Raw genomic sequence first — 25,864 nt, 5'->3', positions numbered from 1 at the left:
TCACGTTGCTAGATACCGGTACGGTAACTGAGAGGGGTCAAATGAACCCAAAGGAGGACAACATATCAATACATACATAAATCCGACATTGAATACCTGCACTGGTATATTATATGTTATAAAAACATAACGCTATCTTTTAATTTGAGACAAACCTAAAACGGCGCTAGAAACGACTAAAACCCAACGGGTAGCTTGCACTTGTATCCTAGCAACGGATGAAATCAACTTTGGCCAATCATGTAAAAGTGATTGGTGATTGACACGTAAGTGACCAATCAGAGGTTAGAAACTCTGAACTGCCCCTCCCACGCCGCGTTGAATTCTGGGATTTTATCCTGAAACGACAACAAACTAATCTTCGCTGTTACATCCGATAGATACCTGTTTTTTTGTCATTTTAATGAGCGTTTTGTTGCACAACCTCAGCAGGGAGAGAGAAATGGAAAATGTGCATCTGGCTGTGGAGGAGGAGGATATTTATTCGGGTTACAACGACTATAATCCAACATTTGACTCCGAAGTAAATTAGCATCAATGCTATTTTAGCTCGCTCTGAAGTTGGCATGTAGTTAGCTAAAATCCGTTAGCATTCATGTGTAATTACAGCGAACAATAATACAAATTAATGATACATTTATTTTTAATTATTAAATTGCTTGCACAACATCTAATATTCATTATTTTTTTATTTAACAGGGACAGTGCACATTCATTAAAAAGTCCAGTTCCAACTCATTGAAAATGTTATCAATACAATGTTTCATCTAGCACTGCAATACAATACAATATAAATTGCATTTGAAAATGTGTATGTGAAGTTTTAAGACAAATTATTCACCAATTTTCAAGGAGTTGGAGAATGATGTGGGATTTCAACAAGCAGTAAGGACAAGTCATGGAAGGAGACCTCCTGTAAGTACCGATTGTAATGTTATTGTGTTTTAGTGATACATTTATTCAACTACTGCCCTTATGTTCAATCTTGAGGTTGCTACTTACTTACGTACATTGTTATCTTCAGTATTTCGAGTTGATACTTCTACAACTTTTATGTGATGGCTTTAGTTTCTTTGAATTTAATGTTGGTACTGATACTTGAAAGTGACATTTGAAGTAACATTATAAATGCAGTAAATATCTATTAATTATTCAGATGACTGCTAAATTTCCTGGCACTGCCATTGGAGCTCGACCATTAGCTACTGCATTTGGAGTAAGTACAATGACATGAAATAATATAAGAAGATATTTGGAAAAGCCTGTTTTAAAATGAAATGTTTTAATATTTATTGTTTTGTTCAGGCTCGGATCCCTTTGGCCTCTTCAATGGGCCGACCTATGACTGGAGCTGTTCAGGTGAGAGGAATTAAAGATAGTGTATTATATCTTACATGACAGTAATTAATCTCATTTACATAGTACTCATGCGTGCGTCATGAGTTTTAACGCAGTATAGTTTGTGTTAAGGGTTTTGTAGTGAAGTCATGTGTATTTTGACATCCTTTAAATATCATGCACCTTAGTGTACTGCTCAACATTAACTATAGCTCTGTGTCTGAATGTGACAGGATGGAGCAGCCCGACCAATGACTGCAGTCAGAGCAGCCGGTTACACCTCCTCCCTGACCCGTGGTGAGTTCAAGGCAGTCACAAACAGAACTTTCTTGTCACTGTTAAAACTTTAAAAATGTGTGGGGCTCCCCTATTTTAGGGCCCTAGCCCTATTTTGGCAAAAGAAAACAGTTATTATGCAATTTATATAAATAAACCTGTGTGTAAACCCTATTTGATTGTTATTATGTAAACTTTATGGTGTAATAATTAGTTTTAATTTGTATTTTCAGGCTCAACCTTTGACCCTCTGGGCCAGTCCAAAGGCCCTGCTCCTCCACTTGAAGGAAAGAATGAGGACACGTGAGTTGTCTCTCTTTTAATGGTTTCAGTGTTTTGTTTAGTGTTTTCCCCCTAAGCATTCTGTGAGCAAAAAGTCACATGTCTTAAGCAACATTATCAAACATTGCTAATGTTGTTTCTGGGCTCTTCCAGGCCTGAGGAGAAGATCAAGATCCTGGAGAAGAAAGTGAACGACCTGATAGAAGAGAGCTGTATGGCACAGAGCATTGGAGCCTTACAACTGGTCAGACTCTGTCATCCTTTAACATACTGTGTAGTAATAATGGCTGTCTTTATTTGGAGGGAAGGGTCTCCAAGTGAGGAAGTAAAACATTATCTGCCAGGAGTTGTTCAACCTAAAATGTTGGCAGGTGCACGTCTCCTTACTGTATGTAATGTTACTGATGTGTTTCTGCAGGCACTTGAAAAAGCCAAAGAGGCGGGGAGGAAGGAGAGAGCTCTGGTGAGACAGAGGGAACAATCTGGCAATGCTGAACACATCAATCTGGACCTCACCTACTCTGTAAGTACATCTGCTGTATTACAGATGTTCAAATGCTGTATAATAAAACAGTACTTACACGATAAGCCCCTTTTGGAAAAGAACACTCCTTAAGCTTGTTTCTTTCTTATTAGTTACTTAATAAAAAAAAAGCCCCTAGTTATACATTCTAAGTAACTATCTGTGATACAACAAATGGTCCGTTTGAGGAGATCATTAGTGATGACGTTTTAATTCTTACTTCACCTAACAGATCAGCTACTGTATGGAGGCACAGCTCACAGAAAATGAGCCTCTATATTCTTGAATCTGTTCCCGTCTGATTTTATTATTTGATTTAGAAATGTTAAATTTTTCTTCTATCTTCAGGTTTTGCTGAACCTTGCCAACCAGTACGCGAACAATGAAATGTATCCAGAGGCTCTGAACAGCTACCAGGTCATCGTCAAGAACAAGATGTTTAGTAACGCAGGTGAGCAGAATGTAACATTATGTGATGGATCAGTTGTACCTTTTGTTGTGGTTTTTCCCCACAAACTATATCTTTGCTGCCCGATCCAGGACGCCTGAAAGTCAACATGGCCAACATCTACGTGAAACAGAAGAGCTACCCCAAAGCCATCAAGTTCTACCGGATGGCTCTGGATCAGATCTCCAATGCTCACAAAGAACTGAGAATCAAGATCATGCAGGATATCGGCGTGGTTTTTGTCCGCATGGGCCAATATTCAGACGCCATAACTTCTTTTGAGCACATCATGAGCGAGAGCCCCAACATCAAGACGGGCTTTAATCTCATCCTGTGTTACTACGCCATCGGAGACAGGGAGAGGATGAAGAAGGCCTTTCAGAAACTCATCTCTGTTCCTCTGGGCATCGACGATGAAGACAAGTACATCTCATCTAATGTGAGTAGCAGTAATATGTTTATTTATAATTATTTAAAGGGTTATTTGTCTTTTCTCCCCTTGTTTGTGTGTGTACTGCAAGTGTGTGAATGTCTTAAATGGCTATGTCTGTTTGTGTATACCACATGTGTCAAACTCAAGGCCCGGGGGCCAAATCAGGCCCTTGGTGGATTTAATTTCGGCCCGCAGGATCATTTCGAATTACTATTAGATCTGTCCCGCCGGTATATTGCACGCACACCTTCACTCAATCCTGAGGGTCTCCTCAGCTCAGAGCCTGAGCCCAAACATTGATGAACTTGCACCCAAGATGAGATGCCCAAGATGGCTTGAACTAGCATCACAGAGCAGCACACTGAGTTTACATGGATGTTTCCTTCTGCACTTTCTCTCTCACGACAACAGGGCATGTTTGGTTTTTTCTCTGAGGGAAATAGTTTCTTTGAAGCTGTTGTTGGCCTGTGGAAACATGTACTCATAAGAAATGACTCTGCAGATAGAGCCATAAGAAATGAATGCAACTGATTGTTTAATGTTGTTTTTATAGGCAATAATTTAAGCTTTGTTAGTTCCAGGTTTAATATGTGCAATAAGTTCATTTCAATAAGTTTTGCAATAAACATTGAACCAGTCCGGCCCTCGACTATTTTTAAATGTTGGCCCACTGTGTATTTGAGTTTGACATCCCTGGTGTATACTATTCACATTAAACATACATGTATTTTCCCTTACACATCTTAAGACAATATCTTGGCCTTGATGTAGATGCTTTTTTATTTCATGAAAAACCAGACAGTAGGACAACAACGTAAACATGAGTAAGACATTCTTTTAATCAGATACCCTTTTCTGAATTACAATTTAGAAAATGTATTTTCTTTTGCAAATGAAAGTTACATTTTCCTATTACAATATTTACCCAATAATTTGGGGCAATATCAGCATTTTCTTTGGCTGCAAGAACACTACATTACAGAACCCTTTTGATCTTATAAAAATGAATTTACTTTGAACAAAAAAGCCTCATATGTGTGTTATTTGGCTGAAAATGCAGTTAATGATTGGCCAAATAACATTTTACACCTATGACGACTGCATGGACATTCCCTGTCTTAGTATCTTAATTTTAACCCTGTCCTGTCTTTTCTCTCAGGATGACAACGACTCAAATATGGTCATCGAAGCCATAAAGAACGACAAGCTTCACCAGATGGAGAGAAATCTGTAAGAAAACTTTACACAATACAAACAAACATGATCATCCATATACTCCGGCAGTGGCTCAGTCAGTAGGGGTTTGGACTGGGAGCCGTAGGGTCGCCGGTTCAAGTCCCCGACCAGACCTAAAATATGGAGTGTGGACTGCTACTTGGAGAGGTCCCAGTTCACCCTGCCGTGGTGCCCTTGAGCAAGACACCGGACACCCCCCTCACTCCCATTGTTCCCCACTGTACAATAGCTGCCCACTGCTCCTAGTACTAGACTCCTGGTACTTGGATGGGTGAAAAGCAGAGGACACATTTCACTGTGTGTGCTGTGTGCTCTGCATGTGTGGCCATTATTAAAGAGGGTTTCATCCCTCCCAATTCTATCTATTCTACACCCCTCATGTGTTATCTTATTCAACAAACCCCCAGCCCACTGCATTTCAAATACAATGCATACCCTTGTTTTCTGTGTTCTGTTTGATGTCCTAAATATGTGTCCTGTTTTCTCCCTATAGCAAAGTCCTGGCTGAGAAGTACATCATGACCGCAGCTAAGCTCATCGCTCCTGCCATTGAAACATCTTTTGCTACCGGATTTGACTGGTTTGTTATTAATATGTTTGTTTTATGTTAAATCTTAACACCAGAGGGCATACAATACACATCATAAATTAGATCAACTTACACATGCAAACAAAATAAAAATGCTGCCTCTACAGCAGCTTGCATGTGCCTGGTTAATTGGTCAAATGAACAGTACACAAAATAAATATTTATACATGCATAATTAACACTTATTTTTGTTGTGTTTGTTAGGTGTGTGGACATAGTGAAGAGTTCTCAGTATATCGAGCTCGCCAACGATCTAGAGATAAACAAAGCGATCACCTACCTCAGACAGAAGGACTTCAACCAGGTGACTGTTTGAAGATAAAGAGCAATACCACTCAATTTACTCAACCTCACTCACCACTATTGAGCGAATATTTGTGACTATAATTGTTTACAAATGCTTAAAGGTGGGGTAGGTAATTCACTTCAAAAACACTTTTTGTTATATTCCATGGAATGCTCTCAACATCCCGATAGCAATGAATACATTCAATGCTTTGACAATAAATACATAAAAAAACGTCATCTGTGGAAGCCGTAGAAGGAAGGGGCAGATTTTCTTCGGTTGTGTACTTTCAAATTCTAGCGCACTCGAGCTGGTTTCTCCATTCTTACCTACCCTACCTTTAACCTAGGTAAAAAAGGGGACTATCAGCCCATAACTGTATCAGAGTAGCAGCTACATTTATTCATTGATAAAGTGAGTGGTATTCCCCTTTCACACAAATATGAAATGTTGCTGATCTGGTCTTTTTTGGTCTTCACTTCCTTCTCATTGCCCTCCATTCCCTTTTGCTTTCTGTCTTGTTTCCTTCCCATCTGCATGACTAAGGTTGAGGTATGTGTGCCCTCTGTTTACATGTTCACATTTAGACTGTAGATATGTTTTCCCTTAAAATCACGTGGTTATATATTCAGAAATATATTTGTATGTATTTAATATTCAACACTTTAGGGCTTCCTTATACATCTGATGCATGTGTGTGGTGCTTGTATTCTCTTGATAGACCGTGGCGGTGGTGTAACCTAGTTAGGGGTTTGTAATAATTATTACACAATACAATATCCCCAGTATATAATGCGCCTACAGTGACATAACAATAGTTAAATGTGGACAGTTTAACTAAAAAAGTTACATGTCTGATCAAAAAAATGCAATTATATATTTTGCATTTAAGAAAACGATTGAATGTATAGAGTGCCACAGTGACGCGTCCTAAAACCCGGAAGCAAACTCCTTCCGGTTCCTTCGACAAAAAAAACAATGCAATTTCTCCATAGGATTTTGGAAAATAGCTGGAAATAACGTTTTGTTCAGCCGGATAATCTCCACATGTCTACCGTACTTTTATCATTTTTGAATCATAAATCTAGCCAGAAGCAAAATGCTAACGTTATGCTATAAACGAACTACAGCAGGGTCGCACGACTTCAACGTCACGCCAACTTAAGGTCCATATTCAAAACTACAGATTCTAAATTGTACAAGTTAAAGCTTTTGTTTTAACAGCTTGCAGGAGGCAGGTACTTGCTTTCAAGCAGAACATGGGGGAAAACAAACTTACTGGGAGTGTTTACGTGTTCGGCGTAATGACGTACAACGTCCTCGACAACTTCTGTAGTCCTATTCAGCCACTTGGTAACAACCATCGTTTTTCAGACACGTCAACTCTTCAAAAATCACCAGTGCTGATGTGTTTGATGTCGTAGAACAAAACGTGATCCGTCTCTTCAATGTGTCTCAACCACAGACCTTAGTTCCAGCTATTTTCCAAAATCCTATGGAGAGATTGCGTTGCTTTTTGTCGAAGGAACCGGAAGTGGTAAAATGCTTACTTACTTCCGGGTTTTAGGACGCGTCACTGTGGCACTCTATTGGCTCAGTATAAACCATAATGAGTTCAAGAAGCTTTAGATCACATCAGTTTGTTGAATGTCTGTAGGTGTTTTACATACTGGGGAAATTGGCTGTTACTTACTTGATACAGTATTACTTTAACTATAAATTGACCGTTTTTTTAATCATGTGTTATCAGGCAGTGGAGACTCTGAAGACATTTGAGAAGAAGGACAGCAGAGTGAAGAGTGCTGCAGCCACCAACCTGTCCTTCCTCTACTTCCTGGTAAGATCCTCTCATAGACATATCACACGAGTCTCAGATAATTCTTATATGTAAACATCGGGGTTTGACATTCATTTAGAAGCTTTATACCATAACGACATTATTTATATATATCTGCACTGAAAGTGATTAAGTGCTCAATGACACTGTGGGTGTTTGCTGTTGATTACATTTGAAGATAAACGTTTGTGTTAAAATGATGATTGAACTACAGGCGTCATTATCTATCGCATGCTTTTTCTGTGTTAAATTTCCCCGCTTACAGGAGAAAGATTATGACCAGGCTGACCGATACGCTGACCTCGCCATGACGGCTGATCGCTACAACCCCGCTGCTCTCATCAACAAAGGAAACACGGTGTTTGTGAAGCAGGACTATGAAAAGGCTGCAGAGTTCTACAAAGAAGCTTTGAGGAACGATTCCTCCTGCACCGAGGCCCTCTACAACCTGGGTAACATCCATCTCCATCATACAGTTCATGTTTCATGTCCAACAAGTCAAGTGCTTGACAACATCATGCCCCCTCTTATTTTTGCAAGAATAATCCGGGAATTTCATAGGGATCACTCAAGAAGAATTAGAGAAGTTTGAGGTTTGATCCATCATCCTTTTAGCGCTTAGTGAGGCATGCTTTCCTGATTGGTCAGTTCATACACTTAGCTGTAAGTCTTATCATGTTCTTAACAGATCAAAGTTAGTCTAAGTTCAGCAGCACAGAGCAGGAGTATACATCTTATCTAGATTCAATCAAATAACATAAAAACATTTCTCCAAAGAATACATCTGAACATGTCAACCTACTGTAAAGTACATCGTGAGGACTTGATGTGTGGCCTTCTTCAGGGGAAGAATTGTGGTTATCACAGAAGCATTTTTTGATTCATATCCTTAGTAATATTTACTATGTTGAAATAGTAAAAACTTAACCCCTTTTTTAGTCAAGTTTTAGACTTTTAAAATGGAGTCAAATTATTCACAGATTTAGCTTTTAACTAGAAAAAAGAGAGATTTTCGTAAAGTGATTTTATAAAACATGTTTTTTTAGTATAGTCTTTTTTTTATTATAATATTGTTTGTTAACATTTTCACAGTTTATGTTTTAGGACTTGCCATCTCATCTTGTCTGAGAAAAAGCTTGATAACGAACATATTAACTCATCGGAAGTACGTTTAAATATATTAAAGTTAAAGGTAGGGTAGGTAATTCACTTCAGAAACACTTGTTGTTATATTCCATGGAATGCTCTTAACGTCCCGATAGCAATGAATACATGAAATGCTTTGACAATAAAAACATAAAATAATTCATCTCTGGAAGCCGTGGCGCTGTAAAAAGCACGACCAATCATCTGAGCCGGCCCGGCTAAAGTAACTGGATGGCCTACCTGCCGGTCAGCCTTCCATCTGGGCACACACTTATCTCGTGCCCTCATTGGTCATGTGCGCGTTCGTGTGTGTTGGAGGAGGGGCTCTGTGAGGAAGTCTGAAGGAAGGGGCAGATTTTTTTTCGGCTGCTTACTTTCAAATTCTAGCGCACTCGAGCTGGTTTCTCCATTCTTACCTACCCTACCTTTAATTTACAGTTGTTTTTTTAATCTCTATCCACTCCTAGGTCTGACCTATAAGAAACTGAATCGTCTGGATGAGGCTCTGGACTGTTTCCTGAAGCTCCATGCCATCCTGAGGAACAGCGCTCAGGTCATGTACCAGCTGGCCAACCTGTATCCTACTGATGAAAAAAGACATCTGGTATATCTGTCACATGTTTGTCTGTTAATGCTTCAAACTATTGTAGCGTGAAATAATCGATATTTTCTCAAAGTTCGCACTTAATCCACGCCCTCCTTCCTTCTCAGATGTTATTGAATGTAACTATCATATAGCATACTAGCATTTTCTAGTAATAACGCCAATCATTTAAATCAACACCTTCCCAGAAACTATGGAAAGGCTGCTGGCTCCCATGCATTTTTCTTTAAGGACTCAAACCTGATTTATTTCCAGTCCCAGTTGAGCATCTGTTGGTCCTTAAATCATTGTCTTCAGATATGAGCTTCTGGAGGACCCCCAGCAGGCGATCGAGTGGCTGATTCAGGTCCTGAGTGTGACTCACACCGACCCCCAGGCACTGGCCAAACTGGGAGAGCTCTACGATAGCGAGGGGGACAAATCCCAGGCTTTCCAGTACTATTACGAGGTGAGAGATAAACATTTTTTTTTTATTCTACTATTTCAACAATTTAGACTTCTAAAAAACAAACAAGATGAGTAGAAGTGGGAGGGCAGGAAGCAAGGCTTATACAGAGCAGGGTCGGCTCTAGAACAAATCGAATGGGGGGGGGGGGGTCCTCACCTCCTCTAGTGGGGTCTGGGGGCATGCTCCCCCGGGAATATGTTTTTAAAATATTGAAGCTAAATGCATCAATCTGGTGCACTTTGAGAGCAACATTAAGAGATCTATGGATACATCTCTCAGCATCCATATGAAACAGAACTGTAAACAGATTTTCCTTTTCTTTATGGATAGTTTACTAATCACTCCCCTTTTAAACTATATTCTTGTTTTACTGTCATATAGTATTTCATACCTGTTTTTAATGTATTGTCTTATTTTTGTATAACTAGATAATGATCATATAAAGGTGTTCCTCGGAAATAATTGTTTACATAAATGGTGACCAAACCGTTTGAGACCCACTGAGATAACTTAGACTAAAGTGAACTATCTAAACACTGAGAGAGTCCTGACCTGATCTCTCGGTGTGGAGGAGAGTCCTCCACACCGTTAGCATAGCTAGCTAACCAGATGCTAACAACAACCAAATGCGCTCGTGCCACACATACACAGAGCCGAGCTTGAATGAAACACAGATACTCAGAAGTACTTGTACTGTATCATATTATTTTTGATGGCTTTACTGTATAATCAGCATAACAGATGGACAGATCGCCACTGGGCTTACAACTAAACAGTCAGCCACGTAATGACAACAAAACAAAGGTCGGGGGTCATTGGTCAAGAAACACACCAATCAACGAGCAGCAGTGAGCACACCTCAGGCTGTGTTTTTTATTTGAATTCTTTATTTCTGATTTATTTCACACAAAAAACATTTAGTGGAAACGTTTTAACCTATAATATGATACAAAATAAAATGGCAAAGTGGCAGGGCTTGCCTGCCCTGCGTTGGGGAACACAGTGATTTGTTTGGGGGGGGGGCATGGCCCGCAAATGACCCCCAAATGACCCCCCATGACGCCAACCCTGATACAGAGGTAGCCCTCCCAGTCATCCTGTTGCAGGATAAATGAAATAGAAGATCATTCCGTAATTAAATACTCACACAGATAAACAAAATTGTAAACATACATACATACATACATACATACATACATACATACATACATACATACACCCATTTCCATGGTGAAAATAAAGTAAAACGAATACAAAATAAGTACAAGTCCATGTTAAGATAACAAGACGGTTTCATTTCTCATCCTATTTTTATGTAAACTGATAATTAAGATAATTATGATAATAGTCATTATAATTGTTATAGTATTTATAATTATTGTTATTATCATTTTCATATAATCATATACACTTTTTAAGTTAGTTAATCCAAAGACACAATGACCGGATAAAAATTCAAAAAAATGCACGTTCCTAGATTGATCATTTAACAATATTGTCAGAGTTCAGTGCTCTGATGTTGTGCTGCTGTCCAGTCCTTCAGGTACTACCCCTCCAACATCGATGTGATCGAGTGGCTCGGGGCTTACTACATCGAGACACAGTTCTGTGAGAAGGCCATCCAGTTCTTTGAAAGAGCCACACTCATACAGTATGTAACCACTTTTTATTAAAAGGGTATTGCATGACAAGTAACAGCCCAAATACATCTGTGTAAAATGAATGTTCAAAAACTGGCTAATTAAATGTGAATGAATGCCAGAAGTCAAGTCCCAACAGTTAATCTTGAGAAATATATTTAATTTCTCCTCTTTCCTGACTTGATTCCTGATTTAGTTCATCTTGTTTTGATTGCCGTGATAGTATTCTTTCATCAACCATGAAGCGTGTTTTCATCTGGAAGTCATTTTTCTTTCTTCTTGAACAAAGAGGACTGATAATTGTTTTGTTGCCTTCGAGCTGAAATCAAAAAGGAATTTTAATAATATCTTTTTAACAATCTAAATTACGTTGTGGGTAGAGTAGTGGGTTTTTACTGACTGGATGTATTTTGTTGTCTTCCTCAGACCAACTCAGGTGAAGTGGCAGCTGATGGTGGCAAGCTGCTACAGGAGAAGTGGTAAGATGTTCCCTTATAATTCATATTATAGTAAGATAGCATGATACACATCACAGAAAAGTAGATCTAATCCACATTACTAAATATAATCATGTCCACAAGCTGCATTTCTTATTATATTTGATAAAGGTTTATTCTGATCACAGGGGGTCCGCAGGGTCTTAAAAAGTATTAAAAGTTGATAAATCAATTTAGCGAAAATTAAGGCTATTAAAAAGTATTAAAGGGCATTTTCCAAGGTATGACATGTTGTAGCTTGTTTTCAATAAGTCTATAAATGGTCCAAAGAGGTTGTATTCTACAGTCAGCCTGAATGTAATCATTGCGTAGGTGTGTAGTGTGATTCTGTGTAGTTTATTTATGGCATGCCGTTGGGTTTGACGTCATCTGAACAGGACATCGCACGCTCACTGCTTGATAGCGCGAAGGTCCGTTTACGCCGGTTGTTAAACAACATCGTTATGGGGAAATGCAAGTCTGCGTCCAAATGGTTGGAAGATAAGGAGGAAGGACAATCAATACTGTATATAGTCAATGTGAGGTGAAGTGTGTCGCCAAGGTAACCGGTTAAAACTCAAAGTGGCGATGAGGACTTAAAATGTATGGAAAGGGTCTTAAAAAAGGTCTTAAAAGTTATTACATTGACTTCAGGATTCCTGCATATACCCTGGATCAAGTAAAGTTGAGTTGTCTCTTCAAGAGGTACATTTAGGCAAAAATAACCGTCCGTTCCTAAGTTAACTAAATCAAATCAAATGAAAATGTATTATAGCCCCAAATCACAAGAAATGCCTCAAAGGGCTGTTCAAAGCAAAGACAAAAACAAAATACAAACGTCATAGCATAAAAATGATAAAACATTTACAACAATATAGTACATCAACATAAGTATTGCCATGTGATAAAAGCATGTGACTGAAGTGATGGTAATGATAAACGGAAACTAGGTGATGGAAGCTAGTTTACAAGGAAGACAGATGCGAAGAGTTGGGTTTTGAGTTTGCTTTTAAAGGTGTCAGAGTCGGGAGGCCTGATAATTTATTCCGGGAAATTACTCAGACCTACTAATTGACCTAACATAAGCTATTGAGTCTATGTAAGTTTACTGCTCGGCTCAGATCCACCGAAGTCAGCAAGATCTCACCTCTATTAACTCCTGACGAACCAGGTTCAATGAACTGCTGTTTCAATTCAGACGACACGCTAAATCTGTTTAAGCGATCCCGAAGGATTTTGATATCAGTAATGAGGTGTGGCCCTAAGTAAGTGTGAGTGTGGCAGTGTGCATTTCCTACCTCTCAAGCAGGAGAGGAGAGCGCAGATTTATTTTAAGTTATCCCAATCCAAAAGGTGGGATCAGTTTATTTGAAGAAAAATTGGTCCACACTTGAACAGGGTTTTGCCTTCTCTCGTTACAATATGACAATAATATAAAACATATCATGCTGTGGTCATTTTCTAATCTGAAACCTTAATTCATAGTTTAGACATTAAATTCTTCCGACATAATCCAAAGGAATCTCCTCACGGATCGCCGGGTTCTACACATTCACACCTATAGCCCATTCAGAGACGGTTCCTCGTAAAGGGTCAGTGGAATCTAACAGTTTCAAACTTTCATCCAACAATTCACTCAGCTTCATCAAAGGAATTCGAGCAATATTTACCAAGTTTGAGAGAACCTTACCGAGGGAAAACCCAGCTCTCCAGGGAGAGAGCTTACCAGGGGGGAAAACCCCCTCTCTCGAGTTTGCTCCCTCTCTGCTGTGTTTTTATGCTCGAAACAGGACAGAAAAACCTAAAGACACCTCCTCCATACTCATATTTGTGGAAACTGGGCCTCTAGTGTGCAGGACTTGCAAAATATTATTCTCGGCTATGGCACAAACACATTTTTGGGGCCTTAGTATTTCTCCAAAAAGTCAGGAGCCCCCCTCCCTGAAGAAACTGTCTCCTCTCTTTTATCAGTGACACCCATAAACCATAATAGGCCTTTCACACTTAATTTAACAAACCACTTGTATACTGTAAATATAGAAAATCATAAAATATGACACATTTTCATTGTGGGTTATACAAGAATATAATTGATTATATTTGGTTATAACTAACTTTCGTTTTAATTATTTAACCTAATGTGGAGATCTCAACAAAGGACTCAACGGAAATAGCTTTGCGGATCTGAAATGGAAGACGATTCGAAAGGAGACGGTGCTCGGAACTAGCAATGACCTAAGTTTAAGTTACAAACACTGATCCATTTCCTCTTTTCTTCTCAGGAAACTACCAGAAAGCTCTGGAAACTTATAAGGACATTCACCGAAAGTTTCCAGAAAACGTGGAATGTAATTCTTCCTGTTTGTTCCACAATTTCCCAACAGAACTCTTGATCAACAGCAGATGATAGATTCACTGATTATAACAAATACAAAAAACCTGTGTGTGTCCAGGCCTGCGTTTCCTGGTGAGGCTGTGCACAGATATGGGACTGAATGAAGTCCAGGAATACGCCACCAAGCTGAAGAAAGTGGAGAAGATGAAGGAGATCAGAGAGCAGGTAAATCATTGTACCTTTTAAAAAGCTATTTCCTTCCCTCTCAACACTAGAACCACCAGAGGTCGCTGTACACCTCTCTCTGATTTTCAAGGTACAATGTTCTTTTATTTATCATACAGAACAGTGAGTTTTGATCGCACAGGGATGAAACTTATACCAATATAATCTGTGGGCTCTCAGCTTTTCATATGATATAGTTTGTGCAGATAGCATGAAGTATAAAATATTGCTACCAGTGCTGATTTAAACGCTTGGTGTTAGACTTGTGTTTTGTTTAGGTACAAATCTCTCTCTCTCTATCTATCTCTAACTATCTATCTGTCAATCTATCTCTCTCTCTCTATCTCTCTCTCTCTCTCTCTCTCTCTCTCTCTCTCTCTCTCTCTCTCTCTCTCTCTATCTATCTATCTATCTATCTCTCTCTCTCTCTCTATCTATCTATCTATCTCTAACTATCTATCTATCTATCTCTCTCTCTCTCTCTCTCTCTCTCTCTCTCTCTCTCTATCTCTAACTATCTCTAACTATCTATCTATCTCTCTCTCTCTCTATCTATCTCTAACTATCTATCTGTCAATCTATCTATCTATCTATCTGTCAATCTCTCTCTCTATCTATCTCTATCTATCTATCTATCTATCTCTCTCTCTCTATCTATCTATCTCTAACTCTCTATCTATCTCTCTCTCTCTCTCTCTCTCTCTCTCTCTCTCTCTCTCTCTCTCTCTCTCTCTCTATCTATCTATCTATAACTATCTATCTATCTCTCTCTCTATCTATCTATCTATCTATCAATAACTATCTATCTATCTATAACTATCTATCTATCTATAACTATCTATCTATCTATCAATAACTATCTATCTATCAATAACTATCTATCTATCTATAACTATCTATCTATCTATAACTATCTATCTATCTATAACTATCTATCTATATCTAACTATCTATCTATCTATAACTATCTATCTATCTATCTATCTATCAATAACTATCTATCTATCTATAACTATATATCTATATCTATCTATCTATATCTATCTATAACTATCTATCTATATCTAACTATCTATATCTATCTATATCTAACTATCTATATCTATCTATAACTATCTATCTATATCTATCTATAACTATCTATCTATCTATCTATATCTATCTATATCTATCTATATCTATCTATATCTATCTATCTATATCTATCTATATCTATCTATATCTATCTATCTATATCTATCTATCTATCTATCTATCTATCTATATCTAACTATCTATATCTATCTATAACTATCTATCTATCTATCTATATCTATCTATATCTATCTATATCTATCTATATATCTATCTATATCTATCTATATCTATCTATATCTATCTATCTATATCTATCTATATCTATCTATATCTATATCTATCTATATCTATCTATATCTATCTATATCTATCTATATCTATCTATATCTATCTATCTATCTATATCTATCTATATCTATCTATATCTATCTATCTATATCTATCTATATCTATCTATATCTATCTATCTATATCTATCTATCTATCTATATCTATCTATATCTATCTATCTATCTATATCTATCTATATCTATCTATCTATATCGCTAATTGAAAAAATACACGAGTCCTTTTTCCATAAAACGGGTCAGTGGCCAGTGCAGCTGAATCAAACTGTGTTCTGAGGACACGCTGTTCAACACCTGGCTGATACAAATACTGGGTCATTTTAAACCAGATGTTGTGTTTGGAGAGACATTCAGTATCACCTGACACATCTGAAGGGATTAAATAAGTGGTTTGATTATAGACAGCAAAGATGAGTATGCTGTATTCTCCAAAGGTTGAATCGAAGAATAACTGGAGACATATGCTCGTCCGGCGATTGGCAAACACTGCTTGCTTTTACAGATTGCTTTTGACACAAATCTGTACACCCTGAATATTATCTTTCAAGGCCTGCTTCAACATAACGATAATAAGATAGGATGTGACTTTGCTGTTGGATTAGGTCTGACATTCTTCTTACATCATAGCAGCTCCATTTACAGGGTCGACAAGGATTGAAGACATAAAACAGACATTTAAGACAACATTACATCACTGAGGACGATTATGTTCAAGACTCTTCCACATACTTTCAGTCTGGGATTGAACTCTTTAATTTCGAGTTGACTGGTGCAGCAAAGAGTCACTGAAATACTGCGTTCTCCTCTGTATCTTTTCTTTGTTATGGTTTCTGTCTTTAAAGAGTACTCCCTTCATTTCCATTTCACTTCTTCAACACAGCCAGACTCTCAACGACGGACCATTTTTCAACTTTTCCCCTCTGGCATCTCCAAGAAGGATTATTGTTTTGAACAATGACCCAAAGGCAGCTTTATCTCTTTCCTTTAGAGCCTAGCAACAACCAACACAGAGAACACACTGCTTTTTGTTTTGCACACTAACTTTGGTTTTCCACTCTCCGGCATTTCTTGTTTCTGGGATAGTGACTGCAAACAACTGATACTGTTTGGTAACTGGTGATAGATACCAATTAGGGCTGCCAATTTATATTCAGCATTGACATTGTGATGTGCAGTTGTCTTACTGCGGATGGCCGCCCACAACTAATGCAGCTTTGAACCGTAGCCTCGAGCAAAGATGAAGTCTGGTGCTTGCCAAGACAGCACATATTAAAAATACTAAGTGAAAATATATAATACAGAACATTATTTCATGTTTAGTTTTTAGCCCCAAAGGTTGTTGCTTCAAGTGACATCATTTAAGGGCATTTATCAGACGTCATGCGGATCCCTTTGGAGCCACAAAAAGGCTTCATTCAAACAACTTTTCTTTAAACATTTACACATCTAATAAGTAGTACTCCCCAAGACTACTACACAAAGTTGTATGTATGAAATCAATGTCATTTTTCTTCATTTGACCATACCATGATCACAGGAATATAATCAAACATCTGTTGTCTTTTTATTGTGCTTTTTACTCCATTCAGCTGGGGGGGGAAATCACCCAAAAGCTCAACATTTCACATCCAAATAAAATATTTCTGCATGTCCATCTATGGTGGCTTTAAAGACTTAAAGGTGGGGTAGGTAATTCACTTCAGAAACACTTGTTATATTCCATGGAATGCTCTTAACATCCTGATAGCAATGAATACATGAAATGCTTTGACAATAAATCCATAAAAAAACGTCATCAGTGGAAGCCGTGGCGCTGTAAAAAGCACGACCAATCATCTGAGCCGGCCCGGCTAAAGTAACTGGATGGCCTACCTGCCTGTCAGCCTTCCATCTGTGCACAAACTTATCTCGTGCCCTCATTGGTCATGTGCGCGTTCGTGTGTGTTGGAGGAGGGGCTCTGTAAGGAAGTCTGAAGGAAGGGGCAGATTTTTTTTCCGGTTTCAAATTCTAGCGCACTCGAGCTGGTTTCTCCAAAATTACCTACCCTACCTTCAAGGTCCACACCCATAGTACATGAAAGGCCTGTCGCCTGTGGTCTGGGGTCAGTTTTTAAGACATGCGTGATTCAGAGTAACAGGGGCGTGTGCCATCAGAGACGGAGTTGGAGGATCAGCAGCTGCTCTTAAATCAGCTGAGAGGAACAATCCTGAGAGCCTGAGCCAGAGGGCTGACTCAGTCATCAATCTCCCAAATAACTGGACTTGATCCTGATCATTTAACAGCAGTGTGTGTGAAATGATGAGAGAATGATTAAGGAGGATTAAAACCCTGCTCTATCTAATGTTTTGTTTATTTTAGATGTCTTATTTTACCATGACAATCCACATAACTTTAATACAAATAGTTTTGGACTGACTTATTAATGAGACACAGACGGAGAGACAAATAAAAATCCTCAGCATTGGAAAAAGCTGTCGTCACAATCCAAAAATCTAGAATGAAATGTTTTGGTCTTCTCACCACAGAAACGTAATTTGAATAAAAACGATTGTGCTAAATAGAATTATCACATGCTTTTTGTTGTTCTCTGCTTTTAACCCATCCTAGTACCAGGATTCTAGTACTAGGAGCAGTGGGCAGCTATTGTACAGCGCCTGGGGAGCAATGGGAGTGGGGGGGGGGGGAAGGGGGTTGTCCGGTGTCTTGCTCTAGGGCACCATGGCAGGGCAGGAGGTGAACTGGGACCTCTCCAAGTAGCAGTCCACACTCTATATTTAGGTCTGGTCGGGGACTTGAACCGGCGACCCTACAGCTCACAGTCCAAGCCCCTACTGACTGAGCCACTGCCGGACATTATATTTAAAGTTAAACACCTTTTAAGATTTGTCCTTGTTTGCATTTCAATCCTAATTGTCCCCTACTCCTCCTTCCTCTCTCTCTCCTCCTGCAGAGGGTGAAGTCAGGGCGAGAGAGCAGCTCCAGAGGTCGCAGAGAGGGCAGCGCCGGGAGTGCAGGTGAGACTCAGTGAAATACAGACTTCCTGCTGTGTGTTGGTCTGAACATGTTCAACTTATATGCAACTTCTCCATTTGTATAGTTTGAAAACCTGGGACATTTAACACACAAACAATGTACTTTATTGATAAGTGTTAAATGTTTAAAACCTCGATACTTCTTTGGTAAAGTTTTAAAAGTGTCCGTATCACAAAGCACTAATAACTGCTTGCTTTCAGTTTCTGATTTCAATCAAATTTGACATATTTTAGACAGAATTGAATGCTCTTACATTCAAAATGATGATTGGTTTTAACAAAACAAAAAGCATGCATGTATTCCTAAAATAAAGGAAGACATGTCAAGTTTTGGTCTCTACAAACAAGTTAAGAATTTGCAACATTGTTAAAACATATCCAGCCAAAAGGGTCACATATTTACACACATGTTTTAATCAATCGATCCATTTTTTTTATCATGTATGACCCACTTCTGTTTGTATCTGTTGTTCACTCATGCTGCCGGACAGCAGGCGTCTCCTCGTCTGTCTCCTCTCCTAAGATGGGTACACTCCTAAGCAACACACTGAGCCCAGTATACAGAAGTAGGAGAATATAGTCAGTATCTGTTAGTCAGATTTATCGTCAAGTGCTTTAAAGGAGCCATTGTTTAGATTTAGAGCCGTAACTCCCAGTCTAACTCCAAAGGTTTTAGATACAAATATATAAATCTTCCTTGGTTCAGTGAAGCGATGCAGCCTCACATCTTTATAGGACACAGGGCTGCACCATTTGGAAAACAACAACTGGTTTTATTGACTGATGTTGCAATTGCTACATGATTTGTGATATTAGAGAGAATTATCATTTTAAAACATTGCTTATATTATCATTGGATAACATAATAAACTGATTCATGTGGGATTTCTTAAAGAAGATCTTTACCAAGCAATAAGACATTTTTGACGTTTGTAGGCCAGGACTTCTCTGCAGCATCACAACACTTCATTCAGATCATTTCACACATTTTGTTTATACCAAATATTGTGCTAACTACAATATGGATATCGCACTAGTCTATTTTACAATAATATTCTGATTAATTGTGCAGCCCCGTTTCATTAAAAGTCTGTTTCAGAGCTCTGAGAGTCAGGCCTTAGCTCGTCTGAGAATGAAAACGGTTCTAAGTTTGGTCCCTCCTTCTTCCTTCACTACACACACACACACACACACACACACACACACACACACACACACACACACACACACACACACACACAACACACACACACACACACACACACACACACACACACACACACACACACACACACACACACACACACACACACACACACACACACACACACACACACCATGTATACATCACTTCAGGGGACATTACATTGACTTACATGCATTTCCTGGAGACTTATCCTAACCTTAACCATAACCAACACATGCCTAACCCTAACCCTTAACCTTAACCTTACCCTTACCCCTAATCCTAAACCTAACCAAGTCTTCACCCTAAAATTAATGATTCCCCTTATGGGGACCTCCAATTTGTCCCCATAAGGGAGGCGAGTCCCCACACGTGACTGTGTAGACAGATTTAGGTCCCCACAAGTATAGTAAATGCTAGGCCACACGCGCACACACACACACACACACACACACACACACACACACACACACACACACACACACACACACACACACACACACACACACACTCTGAATCTGGCTGTGGAAAGCTGGCTCATCAGCACAATTCAAACGCAATCCAATGAATTAGATCAGAAAACCTCCGACGTGTGCTTTTTGTTTCATACTGACGTCTTCTTTTACCAGATCCCGTTACAGTAAAACTCCTTCCATCATGTGAACCCTTGAATACCAGCTGTAACACTTTTTGATGTTGTTTAAGTAACCTCCAAATCCTTTCTAACTTTCTTACGGCACACCAGAGACGGATGTTAAAGCAGGTGAGAGAATGAAAGGTATCAGCTGTCTGTACTTCTTTCTCTCTGTGTATTTGGTGTTCTGTCCGTGAGCTTTAGTGACGCGCTGTAATCTCTCTTTAACTTGTCTCTCTTTCTGCTCCTCCGGCTTCACCTGTCCTCTCTCTGCTTCCTCTCCGCTGCTCAGTATCTCAACCTGAGTCTCAACAAACCAGTCCTCTGCTGGACTCGGGGAGAGGTAGGTAACAACATCAACACAGATTATTTAAGCAACACTTGTAGGATAGTTCTGGGGGGACACGTGGACAACCAGACATTTAGAAAAAACGTAGCGTGCTTGATTTCATTTAGTCATTTCTCGTTGATAACAATTGATAATCTTGAACTGAACCAAATGGTGTTGCTCTCCTTCTTGTCATCGCAGTAACACATGAAATGACACTACAATGTTCATTAATCAACAACAACGTTCATTAATCAACAACAACGTTCGTTCATTCATCAACAACAACAACGTTCATTCATCAACAACAACGTTCATTAATCAACAACAACGTTCATTCATCAACAACAACAACAACGTTCATTCATCAACAACAACGTTCATTCATCAACAACAACAACGTTCATTCATCAACAACAACGTTCATTCATCAAAATCACTTCTAACTTGCAAGTTTTCATGGATTTTATACTTTTGCAGAAGTGCTTAAAATGTTATCATATATATATATATATATATATATATATATATATATATATATAACAAAAGGGAAGAACAATTATACTAAGCTGGCTCTTAAACTCAGCTGCATCGTTGATTGATTTATTCCTTCATTGAAAGAGACGCATTCCAATAGAAGAGAAATGGAAAAACAAACTTTATTCCAGTGTCTTAACATAATGCAAAAGAACACCATGTGCACAATCATTCTTCATAAGATCCACATTTGAATCCATTGTGCGCCTTAATACCATCTGAGTGAGACATGCAGGGTGTTTTTCTGTGTGTAGTGTTTGGGTTGAGACCCTTGAACCGGGTCCAGAAACCTCTCGGCAGGCAGCTGTGATGTTGGACTCGATCAGTGTTTGCACAGAACTCTCTCACAGGAGGATATTTGAGCACCTGAGAATTCTCCCTCTTTCCCGTGAAGGCTGCACATTTCCAGCTCTCTGAACCGAGTGTGTGAAAAGCCTGAGGGTTTCTCACGCGTCCAAACCCTGCATCTTCTTAACTGGGAAAGTTGGTAAATGTAACCTAAATAACATTTGTTTTTGAACGCTTTTCACTGGTTTTGAATCTCTTTACTTGCATATTCTCCCTCTCCCTTTGCCAATGACTAACAATAACTGTTCTCCAAGTACTTTCCAGATAACTTCAGAGCCAAAAAGTGCAAAAGCCAGAGAGTTGACTCATGGATATTCACCCCTGAGTGGAGGCGTATGAAAACATTGCAGCTTTAATGTGGAAACTGTTACACACGATCGATGTTAAGCCTAGCTTCCAATCTGTTGTCGTCTCGTCCCGGTCTCTGAAGGGCTGCACTATGAATACCAATAGGGAGGAAAGTAGATTCTCCGGCAGAGGTTTCCAGCAGTTTGTGAGGCTCTTGTGAGATGTTTAGTGCCGTGAGGAACGGACACATCTGGCCTCCTTCTCCTTCCTGTTTTTCTGCTTTCTGCCTTTCCTCTCGTCCGTTTCCAACGCTACCTGGCAGCCAGATGTTTGCTCCTGCTGCCTGTCTGTCCTTCAGTCTGTCATCAGAGTCTGCAGCACAGACGCAGATGTGTCGTGAAGAGTACCAGCTCTCTGTCTGAGGGGATTAGGACCCGAGTTGTTGCTTTTATTACATTACAAATTGACCTACAAGCAGTGCATTCAACCATGGAAACTCAAAAGCAAGAATCCTGCAGGTACATTTGCTTTAAATTAGCCAAACCAATGGAAGTGCTACTGCATTGGCTTCAAAAAGGTCCAACATGTCTTGGTGCTACATGCAGGAGTGGCCAAGGTGCAGTCGTAACAGTTGTGTTGCAGGGACTTATATTTTGGATGATGGCTGATATCTTATAACACCTAGGCGAGTTATTCAGTTCAGTCGGATGGACAAATATCTTGAGGTTCAGCCTTTCCAAAACAAACTTCACTGTGCTAAAAATACATTTACTTAGCAAAGTTAAGTTAAAGCCTTTTATTGTCATTATACACAGAGCATAACGAGATTCAGAGTGCAACTCTGTCCCGGTGTGCAAAAAATACAAACAAATACATAACACTAAAAAACACGGCAATAGGACAGACAACATACGGGAGAATAAATAGTTACAAATATTGATATAAAAATAGTATATAAAGTGTGTGTAAGTGTGAGAATGGTTACGGTCACTGCATTAAGTGTGGTGGTGGTTGAGCAGCCTGACGGCCCAGGGGTAGCAGCTGTTTTTGAGTCTGTTTGTCCGTGACTTGAAGATCCTGTATCTCCTCCCAGAAGGCAGGAGAGAGAAAGGAGGCCAGCGACTGTATTAAAGGTCTACAATGAATCCAACAGCACCATCAATTACATTTATATAACCACAATACATCTAAAACAAATTCCCCACATACACAGACGGTTCATAACGTACTGTCTCTCTCTCACATCTCCTCCATGTTGACTTTTCCAAATGTGAGAAAAACCTGCGTCTGACCTGTCAGCTGTTCTCTGATCAACTGTGTCTCTTGGGGAGTGAGGGTCTTCTGCTGAATAATGGCATGGCTTAGTGTTCAGTATATATGCACGGCAATTTATATATAAACACATGCCGGCTACTCTAACGCCCCGATGACGATGAAGTGTGTTACAACCCGGTCCACCTTAGAGGAACTTTTCAACACCTTTTTAATCAAATGAAGACTTTTTTCATAGCACATGTCATATTAGCATTTCCTGAGTTTGTGTTTGCTTGTGTGTTTGGTGCAGACAGCGCCCACAGCAGCAGCACTAAAGGAGAGCGTCTGAGCGCCAAGATGAGGTCACTTCCTGGATCCAACGAGCCGTACGAGGCCAGCAGCCCAAAAGAAATAGGTGAGGAATCACAAGTCCTCTCTCTTCTGCAAACAATTACATCAAATAAACTGTCTCTTATCTGTGAACCGTTTGATCCAATCAGAGTCAAGCAGACTGAACTGTTATCCAGTAACATGACTTATGAAGACTCTTTATTAAACTCAATCTCTCTTTCCCTACTAAAAAAACAACGGTCTGTCCTTTACAACACTTCTGCTTTCTGATTTAGAGGATTTTAGTCAAGAGTGCACAAAATACTAATAAGAACATCCAATTAGCATAATGTGTCCTCTTGTATTCAGTGTCACGTTCAGCGGTTCAGCCGCAAGCAGCCACTCACCGTGACTCACTGCTTTGTTCATCTAGCAAAATCCACTTCTTCATGTCTCTTCTACATCAACATGTGTCCCCTCTTCTTCATGTCTCTTCTACATCAACATGTGTCCCCTCTTCTTCATGTCTCTTCTACATCAACATGTGTCCCCTCTTCTTCATGTCTCTTCTACATCAACATGTGTCCCCTCTTCTTCATGTCTCTTCTACATCAACATGTGTCCCCTCTTCTTCATGTCTCTTCTCCATCAACATGTGTCCCCTCTTCTTCATGTCTCTTCTACATCAACATGTGTCCTCTCTGTGTAAAGAGACTCTGAAAGTTTCAGGAACAAAGATTCTCTCTCTTTTTGATCCATTTCTATAAAAACCTGTCTGAAAATGAGCTGATCAGATTTTGGCCACTTTATGATGTCATAACGATGTTTTGGTTTGTATAGCCATTAGCCAATCACCAACAAGGTAACCCCCCCCCCCCCTTATCACCTGCATCTCCTCCTAGAGCACCATTGTGTTCTTTTTAACCAAATGTCTCTCAGAGGGGCGTGGGGAGGGGCTCCTTATTTTCATCTAAAGTCACAGACAGAGAATCAGCACTTTTGAACCAGGGCTGAAACAGAGGGGATTATGGGTAATGCTGCAATGACCTGTTTGGTGTTTGGAGCCTAACACCTCAGAGACATGTTTTGTATAGATCTGAGACCTATAATAGATTGATGAAAAACAGTATAATAGTTTAACGTCTAAGACCAAATGTTATCAGTTAGCGGGACATGTTGATACTGAGTAAAGCTTGTGTTCCTCTGGTGCAGATGCGTCCTACGTGGACCCTCTGGGGCCGCAGATGGAGAGACCGAAGACGGGAGCCAAGAGACGCGTGGAGGACGACGACTTTGCAGACGAGGAGCTGGGAGACGACTTGCTGCCGGAGTAACTGCTTCTGACTCCACTGATACCGTGTTGTCAGGACATTTGGTTCTTTGTCACCTTTTATGAAAGGACGGAGCACAAAGTAGACCCCTAGACCCAAGCATTTTATACTCTGTGAAATGAATATTATTAGATAAAGATGTGACTCTGCTTTTCCACTTCTGAGTTAAGAAGTGAGATGTCTTTACCTCTTTCAGATCGCTCATCTCTGCCTTAAATCTGCTTGATAAACATCCTTTTCTATCGTCAATATTTATACATATTCATTTGGCAGAGGAAGGTCTGGGTATATGAAATGAATGGAAACGAGTCTGGCAGTCTGGAAACATTTTGACATTTTGTTTTGGCTCTGTACTCCAACAGAATGAACTTGAGATGTAAGAAACAATCCCAATGCATTGAAAGTGTTGACGTTTAACTTCAGTTTGACTGTTTACATTGCTTTCTGACGAAGTGTTTGGAAATGATACACCTTTTGGACATGCTGTACTCCCAGGGGTAAACAAGGTCTTTATTTTAACCCAGTGTTTGGGCACAGAGCCAAAACAAGGAGTAACATATCGCTGTCGAAATATTTTCAACTCAAATGTGTGTTTCCAAGTGTGTGAGCCTGGGAACCTTCTGGAAAATCCATCAACAATTTATGTAATCCATCCATTTCTGGTCCTCTTTGGTTTTACATTTTATACTTATTCCAAAAATGTTTATATGTAGTATAATATTTATTTTTGTTTGTTGTTATATAATTTAAAAAATAAAGTATTTTGTCTATTCAAAACCAAACTCTCATTCTGTGCATAATTACTTTCAGATAAAGCCATGAATGTGTTCTTTTTGTGACGTTTTCCAAACAGATTACATTCCTTTGCATTTAGCTAACTCACTATCCACAGCGACTTGCAATAAATAAAATCACACAAATCCCACCAAAGATTTAGTGAAGGGTAAACTGTATTGAGTTATGCTCTAACTGTCTTTTTAGATGAATCATATGTTAAAGCTTTTTCCTCACATACATCTGAATGCACATCATAAAAAAGTGACAGGCAG

General features: G+C 39.3%; 1 protein-coding gene across 15 annotated transcripts; it reads left to right on the top strand.

Annotated features, from left to right (window-relative positions):
* Positions 1 to 331: 331 nt before the first annotated feature.
* ift88 (intraflagellar transport 88 homolog) lies at positions 332 to 25,592 on the top strand. 15 transcript variants are annotated; one of them, XR_004567578.1, is made up of 28 exons: positions 332 to 523; positions 853 to 915; positions 1,157 to 1,216; positions 1,306 to 1,359; positions 1,572 to 1,635; positions 1,848 to 1,917; positions 2,050 to 2,140; positions 2,315 to 2,419; positions 2,768 to 2,870; positions 2,960 to 3,306; positions 4,460 to 4,530; positions 5,030 to 5,116; positions 5,330 to 5,429; positions 7,162 to 7,248; positions 7,514 to 7,700; positions 8,862 to 8,970; positions 9,296 to 9,446; positions 10,982 to 11,097; positions 11,513 to 11,565; positions 13,845 to 13,910; positions 14,016 to 14,122; positions 18,498 to 18,561; positions 19,071 to 19,145; positions 20,511 to 20,543; positions 20,692 to 20,742; positions 21,519 to 21,751; positions 23,465 to 23,569; positions 24,697 to 24,732. XR_004567578.1 is itself a non-coding variant. In XM_034201469.1 (27 exons), the coding sequence occupies exons 1-27, from the start codon at positions 404 to 406 to the stop codon at positions 24,816 to 24,818; spliced, it is 2,604 nt and encodes an 867-aa protein (XP_034057360.1). In that variant the 5' UTR covers positions 332 to 403; the 3' UTR covers positions 24,819 to 25,592. The 15 variants fall into 15 exon arrangements, 14 of the variants coding, with proteins under 14 accessions (XP_034057360.1, XP_034057356.1, XP_034057354.1 ...); XM_034201469.1 differs by lacking the exon at positions 21,519 to 21,751 and having other exon boundaries at positions 19,074 to 19,106; positions 20,511 to 20,528; positions 24,697 to 25,592; XM_034201465.1 differs by lacking the exon at positions 21,519 to 21,751 and having other exon boundaries at positions 19,074 to 19,145; positions 20,511 to 20,528; positions 24,697 to 25,592.
* Positions 25,593 to 25,864: the final 272 nt, after the last annotated feature.

This window comes from Gymnodraco acuticeps, unplaced genomic scaffold, assembly GCF_902827175.1.
Source record: "Gymnodraco acuticeps unplaced genomic scaffold, fGymAcu1.1, whole genome shotgun sequence".
Classification (NCBI taxonomy): domain Eukaryota; kingdom Metazoa; phylum Chordata; class Actinopteri; order Perciformes; family Bathydraconidae; genus Gymnodraco; species Gymnodraco acuticeps.
This window is presented reverse-complemented; position numbering and strand designations above follow the sequence as displayed.